This window comes from Stegostoma tigrinum, chromosome 12 (assembly GCF_030684315.1).
Source record: "Stegostoma tigrinum isolate sSteTig4 chromosome 12, sSteTig4.hap1, whole genome shotgun sequence".
Taxonomy (NCBI): domain Eukaryota; kingdom Metazoa; phylum Chordata; class Chondrichthyes; order Orectolobiformes; family Stegostomatidae; genus Stegostoma; species Stegostoma tigrinum.
In genome coordinates, this window is record NC_081365.1 from 35,764,415 (window position 1) to 35,780,454 (window position 16,040).

The 16,040-nt window shown below is 40.9% G+C and overlaps 1 protein-coding gene across 5 annotated transcripts in view; it reads right to left on the reverse strand.

Moving 5' to 3' along the window:
• stxbp5l (syntaxin binding protein 5L) overlaps window positions 1-16,040 on the reverse strand; it is a 523,376-nt gene that overhangs the window by 283,906 nt on the left and 223,430 nt on the right. For all 5 annotated transcript variants that reach the window (XM_048540360.2, XM_048540359.2, XM_059650278.1 and 2 more), the window contains exon 5: window positions 11,100-11,234. In XM_048540360.2, the coding sequence (XP_048396317.1) occupies window positions 11,100-11,234 (135 nt within the window). The remainder of the gene's footprint in view (window positions 1-11,099; window positions 11,235-16,040) is intronic.

Here is a 16,040-nt window from a genome sequence, read left to right on the forward strand (position 1 = left end):
CCCCCGCCACAACCGCCCCAAGAGGATCCCCCTCGTTCTCACACACCACCCTACCAACCTCCGGATACAACGCATTATCCTCCGACACTTCCGCCATTTACAATCCGACCCCACCACCCAAGACATTTTTCCATCCCCTCCCCTGTCTGCTTTCCGGAGAGACCACTCTCTCTGTGACTCCCTTGTTCGCTCCACACTGCCCTCCAACCCCACCACACCCGGCACCTTCCCCTGCAACCGCAGGAAATGCTACACTTGTCCCCACACCTCCTCCCTCACCCCCATCCCAGGCCCCAAGATGACATTCCACATTAAGCAGAGGTTCACCTGCACATCTGCCAATGTGGTATACTGCATCCACTGTACCCGGTGCGGCTTCCTCTACATTGGGGAAACCAAGCGGAGGCTTGGGGACCGCTTTGCAGAACACCTCCGCTCAGTTCGCAACAAACAACTGCACCTCCCAGTCGCAAACCATTTCCACTCCCCCTCCCATTCTCTTGATGACATGTCCATCATGGGCCTCCTGCACTGCCACAATGATGCCACCCGAAGGTTGCAGGAACAGCAACTCATATTCCGCCTGGGAACCCTGCAGCCATATGGTATCAATGTGGACTTCACCAGTTTCAAAATCTCCCCTTCCCCTACTGCATCCCTAAACCAGCCCAGTTCATCCCCTCCCCCCACTGCACCACACAACCAGCCCAGCTCTTCCCCCCCACCCACTGCATCCCAAATCCAGTCCAACCTGTCTCTGCCTCCCTAACCGGTTCTTCCTCTCACCCATCCCTTCCTCCCACCCCAAGCCGCACCCCCAGCTACCTACTAACCTCATCCCACCTCCTTGACCTGTCTGTCTTCCCTGGACTGACCTATCCCCTCCCTACCTCCCCACCTACACCCTCTCCACCTATCTTCTTTACTCTCCATCTTCGGTCCGCCTCCCCCTCTCTCCCTATTTATTCCAGTTCCCTCCCCCCATCCCCCTCTCTGATGAAGGGTCTAGGCCCGAAACATCAGCTTTTGTGCTCCTGAGATGCTGCTTGGCCTGCTGTGTTCATCCAGCCTCACATTTTGTTATCTTTTCCATTTACTGTATAGTTTGCTCTTGAATTAGATCTTCCAAAATGCATCACCTCGCATTTGCCCGGATTGAAATCCATCTGCCATTTAACTGCCCAACTCTCCAATCTATCTATATTCTGGTGTAATCTCTGACAGTCCCCTTCACTATCTGCTACTTCACCAATCTTCATGTCATCTGCAAACTTGCTGATCAGTCCACCTACACCTTCCTCCAAATCATTTACGTATATCACAAACAACAGTGGTCCCAGCACAGATCCCTGTGGAACACCACTGGTCACAGGTCTCCAATTTGAGAAACCCCCTTCCACTACTACTCTCTGTCTCCTGTTGCCTGGCCAGTTTTTTATCCATTCAGCTAGCATATCCTGCACCCCATGTGACTTCACTTTCTCCATCAGCCTGCCATGGGGCACCTTATCAAATGCCTTACTGAAGTCCATGTATATGACACTTACAGCCTTTCCCTCATCAAACAATTTTGCCACGTCCTCAAAGAATTCCAATAAGTTGGTAAGACATGATCTTCCCTGCACAAAACCATGTTGTGTATCACTGGTAAGCCCATTTTCTTCCAAATGGGAATAGATCCTATCCCTCAGTATCTTCTCCAGCAACTTCCCTACCACTGACATCAGGCTCACCAGTCGATAATTATCTGGATTATCCCTGCTACCCTTCTTAAACAAGGGGACAACATTTGCAATTCTCCAGTCCTCCGGGACCTCACCCGTGTTTAAGGATGCTGCAAAGATATCTGTTAAAGCTCTGGCTATTTCCTCTCTCGCTTCCCTCAATAACCTGGGATAGATCCCATCCGGACCCGGAGACTTCTCCACCTTAATGTCTTTTAGGATACCCAACAGTTCTTCCCTCCTTATGCCAACTTGACCTACAGTAATCAAACATCTATCCCTAACCTCAACATCCGTCATGTCCCTCTCCTTGGTGAATACCGATGCAAAGTATTCATTAAGAATGTCGCCCATTTTCTCTGACTCGACTTTTCCTCAAAATGGGGTGACTGTTGAAGAGAGTTTGGGATGCACTAAAGAATATACTGAAAACCATACATTACTCGAATGAAGGTATACACGTAAGTGGAAATGTTAAATTGTGAGACCAATTTGGCAAAGTAGGACTCCCTGAAATATAATGCAGTAGGTTAATGTTCCAAAATAAAATGTTAAATATTCAAAACTTCGATCTACATATGCCTCAACTACATATATGCTTCTTTGTCCTTAAGTGGGCCAATCCTTTCTCTAGTTACCCTCTTCCTCTTTATATATGAATAAAAGGCTTTGGGATTTTCCTTAACCATGTTTGCTAAAGATAGGTCATGTCCCCTTTTAGTGCTCTTAATTCCTTGTTTCAGATTCACGCTATATTCCCGATATTCTTCCAAAGCTTCGTCTGTCTTCAGTCGCCTAGACCTTATGCAGGCTTCATTTTTCCTCTTAGCTAGTCTCACAATTTCACCTGTCATCCATGGTTCCCTAATCTTGCCATTTCTCTTCCTCATTTTCACAGGAACATGTCTCTCCTGCACGCTAATCAACCTCTCTTTCAAAGCCTCCCACATATCAAATGTGGATTTACCTTCAAACAGTTCTCCCAATTTACATTCCCTAGATCCTACTGAATTTTGGTACTGTTGGCCTTCCCCCAGTTTAGAACTTTTCCTTGAGGACCACTCTCATTTTTGTCCATAAGTATTGTAAAACTTAGGGAATTTTGGTCACTATTTCCAAAGTAGTCCCCTATTGTAATTTCAACTACCTGGCTGGGCTCATTCCCCAACACCAGGTCCAGTATAGCCCCTTCCTGAGTTGGACTACATACATACTGCTCTAGAAAACCCTCCTGGATGCTCCTTATGAATTCTGCTCCATCTTGACCCTTAACACTAAGTGAATCCCAGTCAATGTTGGGAAAATTAAAATCTTCCATCACCACTACCTTGTTGCTCCCACACCTTTCCATAAACTGTTTACATATTTGTACCTCTGTCTCATGCTCGCTGTTGGGGGGCCTGTAGTATAGCCCCAGCATTGTTACCGCACCCTTCCTTTTTCTGAGTTCTGCCCATATTGCCTCACTGCTCGAGTCCTCCATAGTAGCCTCCTTCAGTACAGCTGAGATATCATCTCGGACCAGTAATGCAACTCCTCCAACCCTTTTAGCTTCCTCTCTATCCCACCTGAAGCATCGATATCCTGGGACGTCTACTTGCCAATCATGCCTTTCCCTCAACCAAGTCTCAGTAATAGCAATAACATTATACTTCCAGGTACTGATCCAAGCCCTTTAAGTTCATCTGCCTTAACTACTACACGTCTCACAAAACAAATGCACCTCAGACCACCTGTCCCTTTGTGTTCACCATCTGCTCCCTGCCTACTCTTCCCTTTAGTCACACTGACTTCATTATCTACAGGCTTCAGTTACTACCTCCTTTCTGTCCAATAACCTGTCCAATATTTGGTTCCCATCCCCCTGCCACATTAGTTTAAACCCTCCCCCATAGCATTAGCAAAAGCATCCCCAAGGACATTGGTTCCAGTCTGGCCCAGGTGTAGACCATCCAATTTGTAATAGTCCCACCTTCCCCAGCACTGGTCCCAATTTTCCAAAAATCTGAGCCCTTCCCTCCTGCATCATCTCTCAAGCCACACATTCATCCTGGCTATTCTTTCATTTCTGCTCTGACTAGCATGTGGCACTGGTAGCAATCCTGAGATTACTACCTCTGAGGTCCTACTTTTTAAATTGGCTCCTAACTCCCTAAATTCTGCTTGTAGGACCTTATCCCATTTTCTACCTATATCGTTGGTGCCTATATGCATCACGCATCTGGCTGTTCGCCCTCCCTCTTCAGAATGTTCTGCAGCCGATCTGAGACATTCCAGAACTGTGCACCTGGGAGGCAATATACCATTCGGGAGTCTCGTTTTCGACCACAGAACCGCCTATCTACTCCCCTTACAATTGAATCCACAATGACTACAGCCCTTCCACTCCTTTTCCTGCCCTTCTGTACAGCAGAGCCAGCTACTGTACCATGCTGCCTTCCCCTGGTGAGCCATCTCCCCCAGCAGTATCTAAAATGGTATACCTCTTTTGGAGGGAGATGACCGCACTGCACTGCCTTCCTGCTCTTTCTCTGCCTTTTGGTCACCCATTCCCATTCTCCCTCAGCAATCCTAATCTGCGGTGTGACCAATTCGTATTAGAGGGCTGCTGAGCATTTGATTGGCAAGCAGCTCTTGGGGTGGAAGACTTTCTGTTTCCAATTAACAGCCTCCATTTTCACTACTGCCATGTAAAATGCCAGCATTGGTACATTGCTGGAACTTCATAAACGTTTCAAAGGAATTGTCGATAAGAAAAGCATTTTACAGTATAAGATTCCAGACAGGAGAAATGGCAGAAAAGAAGCTGCGTAAGAAGCTGCACATTTAAAGGAAGCAGTGGAGAATGATTTCATACTGTATTACAAATAGTAACTACTTTAGTGTAGGTAAATTCAAAATGGTACATCATCTTAACATGAGATCAGACCATAGCCAGATCGCAAGAAACTCTGCTTCACACAAATAGATAACAAAAGATACATGTGAATAAGGTAATGCATTAAAAACCCTGGAATTATTCAAGGAATAGCCAGAAGCCTAACCGAAAAAGTTTTATAGTGTGGTGCTTCAATTTGATAATTTCCTCAAGTTATGTTGACATTTTTAGTAATTATAATTTTTAATATTAAGAAGTAATTTAGTCAGATTTTAAATTCTTCATAGATTATAACTAACTTCATAACAAGTCATTAAACATTTGTCATATTTTCTCTAATGCAGCTGACGTTGTACTCAGAAGATTAACTGAATAAAAATGCTTTATTTTTGGAGGTACTATGAAAGTTGATCACATTCCCTGTAATTTTTCCTGCCACAAAGATTCATGTACGGCAGCGACTTCTGGATTCAGAAGTCAATGAGTAGGCATGCAGACTGGCCTGCAGAGAACCTCTGAGAGGCTGCATGGCCACGCAGCTTAGAAGGAACATTGTAGCTGTTTGGAGAATAATACCGTTGATTGTATTCTGACTATATGCATTTTTATTTATAAATGTTAAGATACGAAAGGATTCAAATGATGGTTAGTCTTCAGCAATTTCCATATATAAAACTCAATGCACACTATATTTAGTGTTTATTCTCACAATGTTATTATTATATAAACAGTTATTATATAAACAGTTATTATATAAACAGTTATTATATCCGGGTATTCCAAAAAGTAAGGGATCATGAGGTGATATTTTTGCTTTGAGAGTCAGTTGCAGCAATGGCTACTGAGAAGCTTGACCCACATTTTTCTCACCTTCAAAGGTCTTCTGTTTCTCACTCTGCTGCTCTCCTAAGTCTCCCACACCCCTAAGTTTTTACTGAGGACTTGCAACAATTCTCAAGCCTCAAAATGGGGTGACTGTTGAAGAGAGTTTGGGATGCACTAAAGAATATACTGAAAACCATACAATACTCGAATGAAGGTATACATGTAAGTGGAAATGTTAATTTTTGTGAGACCAATTTGGTAAAGTAGGACTCCCTGAAATATAATGCAATAGACTAATGTTCCAAAATAAAATGTTAAATATTCAAAACTTTGATCTACACTGTTTGTTTGCAAGAATGTTCTCTTAATGATCTCACAAATTATCTTAGAGAAAAAAATTCTATATATTGTCAAAAGAATGTGAAACAACAGAAGCAGGCATGGGCCCTAAGTCTGCTCCATCATTCAATAAAGACATTGTTACCCATAACTTCACTTGCCTGCTTTACCCCATATCCATAGATTCCTATAGAGCCCACAATACTGTCGATATCAGCCTTGATTATGTACAATTACTGCATATCTGTATCTCTTCAGATTAGAGAATTCCCAAACTTCATATACCTTAAAATGAGGAAATTTATCCTCTTCTCAGACTTAAATAACTGAAACTTTACCCTGTGCCCTAGAAACTCTAGCCATGGAAACAGCCTTGCAGCATCTACTCTGCCAAGTCTGATCAGAATTCTTAATGCTTCAATGAAAACCTCTAATTAAAATCCAGAGAGTATAGGGCTTATTCTGCTCAATGTCTTCTCAAACCCTATTAGTGGATAATTAATCTATTGAACCTTCAACATACACCCCAAGGAAGTATATCCTTCCTTTGGTATGGAAGCCAAAACCATACACTGTGTTCCATGTGTGATCTCACCAATGTTCTATATAATTGTTACAAGGCTTTCTAACTCTTGCAGTCTAACGCTTGTGCAATAATTCAAGTTGTCTTCCTAATTGCTTGCATGTGAATTTTTTTTTGTGCACTTTGTATAAAAACTGCCAAATCTTCTAAATACCAGCATTTATTAATTTCTTGTCCACTTGTCTTTTCTACTGTTCTTATTGAAGAGAAGAACACCACATCACACTCATTCTACCACCTTCTTGTTGCTCTAACTTAACCCATATAAATCCTTTTTCAGACTGTTCAGACTAGAAATTATTTTACTCCAACCTTTGGCAACAGGATAGGGAGTGCAATTTGTGACCTGGCCGTGAGACTGGCTTTATCTATGCAAGTGGCCACTTCATTTTCTGGATTGGAGAGAGACCGTATGTGACTTCCCCGAATTCTGCTGTACTGCCAAAGTCATCTGTGAAACTCATGGAGCTGAGTGCCATTGTGAACAAACCATATGCTCTAAGCAGTTTCTTTTTTTTTGGAGGTGAAACCCATAATAAAGAGGAGTTGCAGCAGTGAACTGCAAGCTACTGGATAGCAGCACTGAGAATGGAGAAGAATGGCACACCAGTAAGTCATAGAATGTGTACAGCATTGAAAGGTCATTCAGCTTATGTTGTCCATACTGACACACTGGGAAGAAAGAGGTGATGAAATGGCTCCTGTTTTTATTGACATGATTCACAAGAGATGTGGAGTTAAAGAAAGGAGGCCATGTTGTCACTGGTGTCTAAGAAACTCTAAGACTGAGTCTCCTCAAGCCTTAGAAACATATTGCCTGGAGGGCTAATGTACATAGAACATAGTAGAAGTGATAGAAAATATTTAATGACTTCAATCAGGTGCCCATGGTAAGTGAATTAGTTGGCAAACCACATTACCCATCACCCACACCCCACATCTGACACTGTTTAAGCATCATACCCTCAAATTCACCCAAAAGAACTCCCTAACACTTAGAAAGTACTCTTAACATTGTTATGTCACACTTCAACATGAGTATCATTTAATTGTGCAACTCAATACTCAATAAACAACTCTACTTACAACTTATACCAATATATGACATACAACATAACAAGCATCTGCAAATCTATTTATTTAGCCATGGCAGACATATCACTCGAACACATTGACATGACCACTGACTTTTATCCCTCTCTCTTCCAAAGGTTTTGCAGAGGAACAGCAATCACCCATTTTCACGAGGAGATGTTTATATTCCGTAGTGTCAGTGGCATTCAGTGTTGACAAGACCATTCAGGAAGTTGATGTTTTTCACATACTCTGCTCTGATTCCTCACCTTCATCCTGAAAATTGCCTTGAAATTGAAACTGCAGATGGAGTGATTGTGGACCTCTAGTTTTCTTCCCAACAACTTCCTGTGCTTTTAGAGTGAAAGAAATGTCATCAGCTCAGTCACCGGACCTCAGGCAAAAGAGTTTTTGGGAGGAAACTCCATCACCTAACCTTACACTTGCTGCAACCGACACAATACTGGCACTGTGTACACTTTAGAGGCTAGTTTAGTTGGAATCTTAATCTGATGAATCACTGGGAGTCAGCTGGTTGTGACCAGGATAATGAGATAGGTCAACTTGTGTTTAACTCCCCGCACAGAAAGGTCTAACAGTTGTTCTATTGATACTAACTATAGGAAATCATTTATAACAATGTACACTCAGATGTTTAGGGTCTTGACAGGCCCACAGTGTCTAGTTAGAAGTACGAAGGAGTCCAGCTCCACTGTGGTACAGAAATTCTGTTCACTGCAGTAGTAGTGGACACATTCAAGCCTGTACTTCCCACCATTTTATAATCCAGTGTCACTAGTTGGTGACTCAGCTCTTACTTTGACACAGGGAGAAGCCTCCTGATCTCTCAGTGCTGCTATTGAAGATCCCTGACTGCTGGTACGTGGGCTCAGATTACTGCCAGAATGGATGAAGATCTCATAGGAGACACAAGCTCTCACACGAGTCCACCAAACTTTGCTTCAGCAGATTATTAAAACTGCTGAGGTGCCATCTCAGGGAGTACAGTGTCACCATGGAGTCACAGCTTGCTGCCATCCCTGAGAATGTTCACCTGAAAGTACCTTATAGCTAGATAAATACATTGTATTTAAGTGTGGTCACTGTAGTAATGTAGGAGAAACAGCAGCGAATTTTCATAAAGCAAATTCATATAAACAGCAATGTGATAGTTATTAGGTAATCTGTTTTTGCGATAGGAACAGGAGTGAGCTATTCAGCTCATCAAGCCTTCTCCACCATCCAATTATCTCCATGTCCCTTGATGCCTTTGGTCTCCAGAAATCTATCTACTTCTTTCCTGAATATTCTTAATGATTTAATTTCCTCAGCCCTCTTAGGTAAAGAATTCCAAAGATTCAGCACCTTTGAAGTGAAGAAATTCCACCTTATCTCAGTCTTTATTGGTCTACCTCTTATGGGGAGATTCTGTCCCCTAGTTTTAGGCTCACTCAGCCAGGGGTAACATCCTATCTATACGCATCTTGTCACTGTATTTAAGCATGTTGGAAATTTAATGAGTTCACATCTCATCCTTTGAAACACCAGTGAACACAGGTCCGGTTTCCTAAATCTTTTCTCAAATCTTTTTCTCAAAATCTCTCAATCTTTTTCTCAAAAGACAACTCCGCCAACAATCTCAAGGATTAGTCTGGTGAACTTCTATTGTGGTCCTACCACAGCAAGTGATATTGGTTGAGTGAAAAATAATGCCAGGATACCAGGGAGAACTCTGCTGCTTTTGTTTAAAAGAATGGTGCGGGATCTTTTACATTAATCTGAACAGAAAGAAGGGGCTCCGTTTAATGTCTCATCCAAAAATGACACCTGTCACAGTGTAGCACTGCTTCAGTATTGCGCTGCAGTCTCAGCGTTGAGTTTTATGTTAAAGATTGCAGGGTGACCTTGGAACCTTGGGAGTCAGAGGCAGGAATGCTACCAACTAAGGTAAACCTGACAATGATTTTAATGGAAGTCAGGGTGTGACTGAACAGATTGAGGTGCAGAAACATTCATGGTGTATGGAAGATCAAAAGGTACAGCCACTGAAAATTTGAAAGTGCAGTCGAAGGTAACTGGGTTGTGGAGTTTTCTTCATGGTTAAGCACAGAAGGAAAAGTGTTTAGGATGGGGAAGTGGGATATTGGTGGAAGGAGACACTGACGTGCTCAGATGGCCTTAACTTTCATTAAACAGAGGGAGTAAAGAAGATAGTGAAATGATCAAGGGAGTAGCTCAGAGAGAGTCAACATCGAAGGAAAAATTTAAGGATGACAGTTCCTGTTCATTGCTCCACCATCCCAAAACTATACTTCTAAATGCATTTATCCTTTCCTGTTTTTACAAAATCTGCCCATCATAACATTCTAGAAAGTAGCAAGTGGTAACTAGAGCCACATGCACCGGCAGATAATTTGAAGTGGACTGTTGCAGAAAACTAAGAATTGACTGTTTCTTAAGTTTCAGTAAATTATTCCCACTTCAAATACCTTTCCTAACCAAATATTCCTGCTGTTATTTGAAAGGAACTATTATTCTTACAAAATCAAAGAGAAATTCACCACATATTCCAACAAGTGAGATAAGTCAAACCCACTGCTATGCAGAAACAATTCTGTAACTCCATCACTGAGAAGTTACTTGGTGTTCTCTCCAGAGTTCCCCTTCTGAGAGCCAGTTTTATTCTCAGAAATCTTAACTTCCCATTACAGGGACCACGTGGGTGGTGAAGTGCAAATATGCCATGCTAGAATAGCAAAGTCAAAGACAACTCCACTTATTAGATAAGGGGCATGATTATAATGGACTGTCCACCAGCAAAGGAGGAAAATATACTGCGGAAAGTGCTTCAGCTTTTCATCTCCCAAGCTGCAACTACCTGGGGATACACCTCGTAGGAGTAGATAAAAAAAAAGTTAATGGCATAGAAGACAGCCATTAGTGCTTTGCACAATGTTGTCTTGCTTATTTCTTGCTATTCAAGACAAGTGTTTGCCAATTAAAACAAATGAATTTTGGTGAAGTAGTAAACTCTCCTTGGATTGCTGTTGGTCTTGATATTCTTAATGATGCAAGGGCCTGTCACCCATGAAGTTGTACAAATTGATAAGATTTGGATGCTGGATTTAAGGATGGGATGAGATGATTACAGATACTGTGCATTGGTGACAGAAGACCTGAATAATGTTAAGGAAAGGAATTCTTTAGCAGAACCTCTTCTGCTGCATTAAGAGCTCTATTCGGTGGAAATACCTTTCTCTCCCTTCCTTTCTCTGGACCTTCAGCTTCCTCATCTCAATCCTGTTGCTCCTACTCCAGTCTCCTTCCTCCAACTGATGAAAAATTCCCTTTATGTTGCTAAATAGGAATAGTCAGGACTCATGATATTCACTCAACACTGTACTGAAAGGTGCAACCAAAACTACATTAAAAGCTATAGTTTTGTTTGAGTCCAATGGTCTGCTTTACCAGAAAACTTATTCTTGAATGACTTTTGTTGGAGTGTGTTCATATTCCTAACAATAAACATATACTTGATGTTGAGGGAATCCTCTTGTCCACAATCTGCTAAGCTCTATGATCAAAGGAGAAGAAAGAAAGCAGGGAGTACTGGTGCACAATTATGTGACTTTCCTTCCACAATAATGATCGTTACTTAGTCAAGGATGATACTTACAGTTCTATTGCTTTATTCCACATGATGACATATCCCGATAGGACAAAAGACTCAATATTCACAACGTATGTATTTCCTCGCTCTGTGCCCACATACAACCATTTACTCTGGAAAGGGAGATGGCAGTAGGTAATCCTGGATTAACAGAAACATAAGTTATAACAGAAAATATTTTAAAAACCCATTAAAATATTATATGCATACAATACAGGAAAATAATTTACCTAGTAAAAATTCATTTTATTTTAGTCATGACAAGATTCAGAATCTCAATTGCAATATCTCCATTCATTTGGAAAAGCTAGCTGAGCTTCTGTGATGATGCACACAGGGAGTCAGGTATAAGTGGACCATTGAACAAGCTTACTTGACTAGGACCAGTGAATTGGACAAAGAGGGGGACAGCACCATATGGGCAGGTTGAGGGCAAAAAGGATGAGCAGGAGAGAGATGGAGAGGATAAAACACAATAAGGAATGAGAAGGGATGAGGGAGAAAGGAAGGAAGATGAAAAGATAGAAACAGTATGAAGGGACAATTGAGAAGGATGATGGAAGAGGGGAGAAAGAAAGGCTAGTTTAGTCAATAAATAGCACTAGGAAAAGATCACCAGATGTGGCTTGGTGAGTTTAAGCCATGAAAATTATAACTAACAGCAGAAAAGCTGTTCATGAAGCTGATGGATAGTTTGGATGAGTCAATGATTCCCAGTACACTTAAAACTTTACTTTTAAAATCCCAAATATTTAGCCCTTGTCCATCTGTTCATCACAATATTCCTGCAGCTGATCTGCTGAATCATGTCTTAACATTCATCTTCACTGTCCGTGATCCTTTTAAAACCATTATATTCTCTCAACTTGGCCATTAACCTTTTACAACCCTCATTTCCACTTGTTTAATTCCAGCAGATGCAGACTTGAAAAGGTACTGTAAACAACTGTTACCATTCACTACCACATCCCTCCCTTCCCCTAGTCTACGAGGCTGAAGTTATCTAAAGTTTTTTGTTGCTCCTGGCTTGAATTTGTATCTTTCCCTAGTTCCTCCCCAACACATTTTCTTCGCTTGTATTTTTATGTGAGCAAATGCCTGCTCTTCCTGGTGGCCCCTCATCATCTCTACCACTGGCTATTACTACAGTTTTTCAAAATAATAACTTGAACCCCAATAGACATTAATAGTCTCAATGGATCTCAAGAGTTGAGTAATTAATAATTGTATTTTTCTTACCTAATGTAATTGTACATTGTTTCATTACTCTAGGAAAATTGTGAATCATAAGAATCCATAAAATGGGTAACCCTAAGTAAACAAAGTCCTGCAAAAAATTATCTTGAAAGAGAAATCAATTAACAGTCCATGCAATTAAAAACAAAACTTGAGAAAGTCTAATTGGAAAAATGGATTATTTGCAGATGTTCAAAATCGACTGTGATAATTATAAGGTACATATCTGCCCAAAGAGAGAGCAGCTATTACCTGGTTAGTGGAGCTTTGTATTAAACAAATAGAATGCAAATAGAGTTACATTTCAAGTGGAATGTAGTTCCAGGTCTTCTGAAAGGTTGTGCAGTTGTCGAGGGGAAAGACCAGTAGACAAAGGAAATCTATATCTGATTAAACCAGTGATTCCATGTTTCTCTGTTAATTATTTGATAAAACATATGTACCTATCAAATAATTTAATCAGCATTATATTATGAGGGAAGTTCCTGCAGGTTTCTGCCTTTTCTGTTTTCTGATTCTTTTTATTTAATGTTTATAGATTGCTGTGCTAAAATGGATTAACATAGAGTCAGAGAGCTGGACAGCATGGAAACAAATCCTTTGGTCCCATACATCCATGCTGACCAGATCCCCCAAATTAATCTAGTTCCATTTGCCAGCATTTGACCCATATCCCTCTAAACCCTACCACTTCCTCTGGTAGCTTATTCCTTACACACACCACTCTTTGCATGGAAACATTACCCCTTGGTCCCTTTTAAATCTTTCTCCTCTCACTTTAAACCTATACCCTCTAGTTTTGGACTTCCCCCATCCGAGGGAAAAGACCATGGTTATTCATGCCGTTCATGCCCTTCATGATTTATAAACCTCTATAAAGGTCACCCCTCAGCCTCTGACACTCAATGGAAAACAACCCCAGCCTATTCAGCCTCTCCCTATAGCTCAAACCCTCTAACACTGGCAAAGTCATTGTAGACCTTTTCTGAACACTTTCAAGTTTCACAACATCCTTCCTGTAGTGGGAAGACCAGAACTGAATACAGTATCCCAAAAGTGGCCCAACCAATATGCTGTACAGCTGCAACATGACCTCCCAACTCCTACACTCAATGCACTGACCAATAAAGGCAAGTATACCAAATGCCTTCTTCACTATTCTGTCTATCTATGACCTATTGTCATAATTGATTTGGTGATAACACTATGATGGTACTACTAACCTTCCAGCAAAGTAAATCTATTCAGTCAAATTTATTGTGAGTCTCAATGCTCAATTAGGTGTGATTTTAAATTATTTTAAGAGCTGCCTCCTGGCACACCGTGCAAATTAAGTCAGTGATAAGGTCCTTCATTCTGCTGGCTCAATCAGAAGGCCAGTAAGTATGATGCTTCATCTGCCCAACAGGCCTAATGGGCACTGCTGAGGCAAGTCAGAGACTTCAACAAAACCTCACTCTCAGCCAGCTAAATAGCAATAAAATATTCAAGATAACAAGGTGTAGAGCTGGATGGACACAGCAGGCCAAGAAGTATCAGAGGAGCAGGAAGGCTGATGTTTCGGGCCCAGAGTCTTCTTCACACCTTCGTCAGACCCTTCTTCTTTTCTGAGGAAGGACCTAGGCCCGAAACGTCAGCCTTCCCGCTCCTTTGATGTTGCTTGGCCTGCTGTGTTCATCCAGCTCTATACCTTGTTATCTCAGATTCTCCAGCATCTGCAGTTCCTACTAGCTCTAATAAAATATTCAAGATGCCTGGGACAAATGGTCACACCCATCAGAAAGAAATCTTTTCAGTCAGATTTTTGGGGCAGTGAGGACCTTTTTTCCCCAGAGTACGACTCAATCTTTGGCCAATGGACCCTTTGACCCTGATGAAAGCCTGGGAAGCTACAGGGAGGCCACTCCAATGGAAATGGCAGTCACAGAAAGTTGGGGACGGTGGGAAGAATTGGTCTACCACTAACGAAGTGCCAGCTATGATGATAATGATGCTAAAGTGTCCCTGGTAAGATACTGAATGGAGCAGTTTGGCCGCCTGCCATGATGGAATTCACAGCCGATCTGCACCTGACTTGCCACCTGCTCACTGCTGGGAATTTTGCCCAGTGATGGTCCTGTGCCATCATTCCTGCCACTCAGTGGCTGGTAAGATTCAAAACTTTGAGACTCCTGGTTTCCACCTTGGAGCAATGAAACTAGAACTCAAAAATGCAAGTAGTTTGTTTATTTTCACTCCCATTTTAAACGATATTAGTGCAAAAGAATTTCAAAGCAAATCAAAACCTCAGAACAATTGAAAGATCTTACTATAGTTCTCTCTCAGGACTTTTTTTCCTTAATCTGTTGTATGGTAATTTGATTTGCCAATATGGTTAAAGATGGTAACATTCAAAACTTCAAATGGTTCATCTGACAGAGTAATTATGGAGCCATTTGGATAGATACTATTCAGTTTTCTTTATTAGAATCAAATAAAAGCAGAAGCTATGTAATAGCCATTTATAAGATGATTAAACTAAAATAGGAGTTGATATAACAATGTGCTTAAGGGAGATATTTCCAGAACCACATATTTATCAATTTAGTCTAAAAACACACAACGCACTGTGTGTAACGTAGTAAAACATCCTCAGGAGCTTTCAATGTGAAATCAGCAAGAGCTGACTTTATATTTTGCATAATTTCAAAATTAGTTTTATTTTTTGTGATGTGTCTTTGTTGACATGACATTTAATTTCTGTCTCATGTGCACAGTTTGTACAGCAGCAGCATGACAACAGCCATCAATACCATAACTCAGCATAAAAGACTGGGTTTGATCCTTTAGGTCAAGATCCTATTTTTATTCTGTTGCTCAGACATTAAGGACAGAACACAAAATTAAGAGGTTTTTGAAAGCAATTAGCTGTCAGTCATCGAGAAACATGTAATAAAGTGTGTGAGGATAGTCATAAATGAATTATAAAAACCTTTTCCATGATTTAAATCAAACACTTGCAAATGATTATTTGAACATTAAAGGTCATTTTTCCTTTATTGAATGTTTCTTTAATCCAATTTCTCCCTCACATCTCCTGACTCCTAAAGCAATGACTTACTTTATGAACAGTGTCATAGACATCAGCTGCCAAGAATCAAAATGCATTTCTAAGTGCAAGGAACAATCTGGAGTGACAGACCATGTGAGGTTTAAATCAATTACCATCTGGTTATAAAGCAGGTGCTTATAGCTTGTCTTGCAGGGCCACTAAGGCAAATACATGCCTTCTAAAATCTTGCTACATAGTAATGAATACTTGTAAGTGCCATGCAGAAGGTAATTTGTCCAGTGCTAACATGGTTCTCATTTAAGTAATTGGAAAAGATGGCATGTGTGCAAGTATGACATATCCACATTGACCTTTCTATTCAATGGCACACTTAGTTGAGATAAAAATGTTCTTTAGGAGCCAGATAATGATAAACCCCAATTATTTTCAATGCTATTAACACTGCAAAAATGGAATAATTAGTCTCTAGGGACTCAAGGGAAAAAGTAAGTAAAGCTTTTAAAAATAGATGGTAAGGAAAAACAATGAGGATAGGTACAACATTTGGAGACTTTTGTTTCACATGCTAAACTTTGGTGACACAACCCATTTAGGAAATTGTGCTGATCCTCAAGTCCCACAAAATTTAAAGTTTTATTCAACATCAATTCTCAACGTCC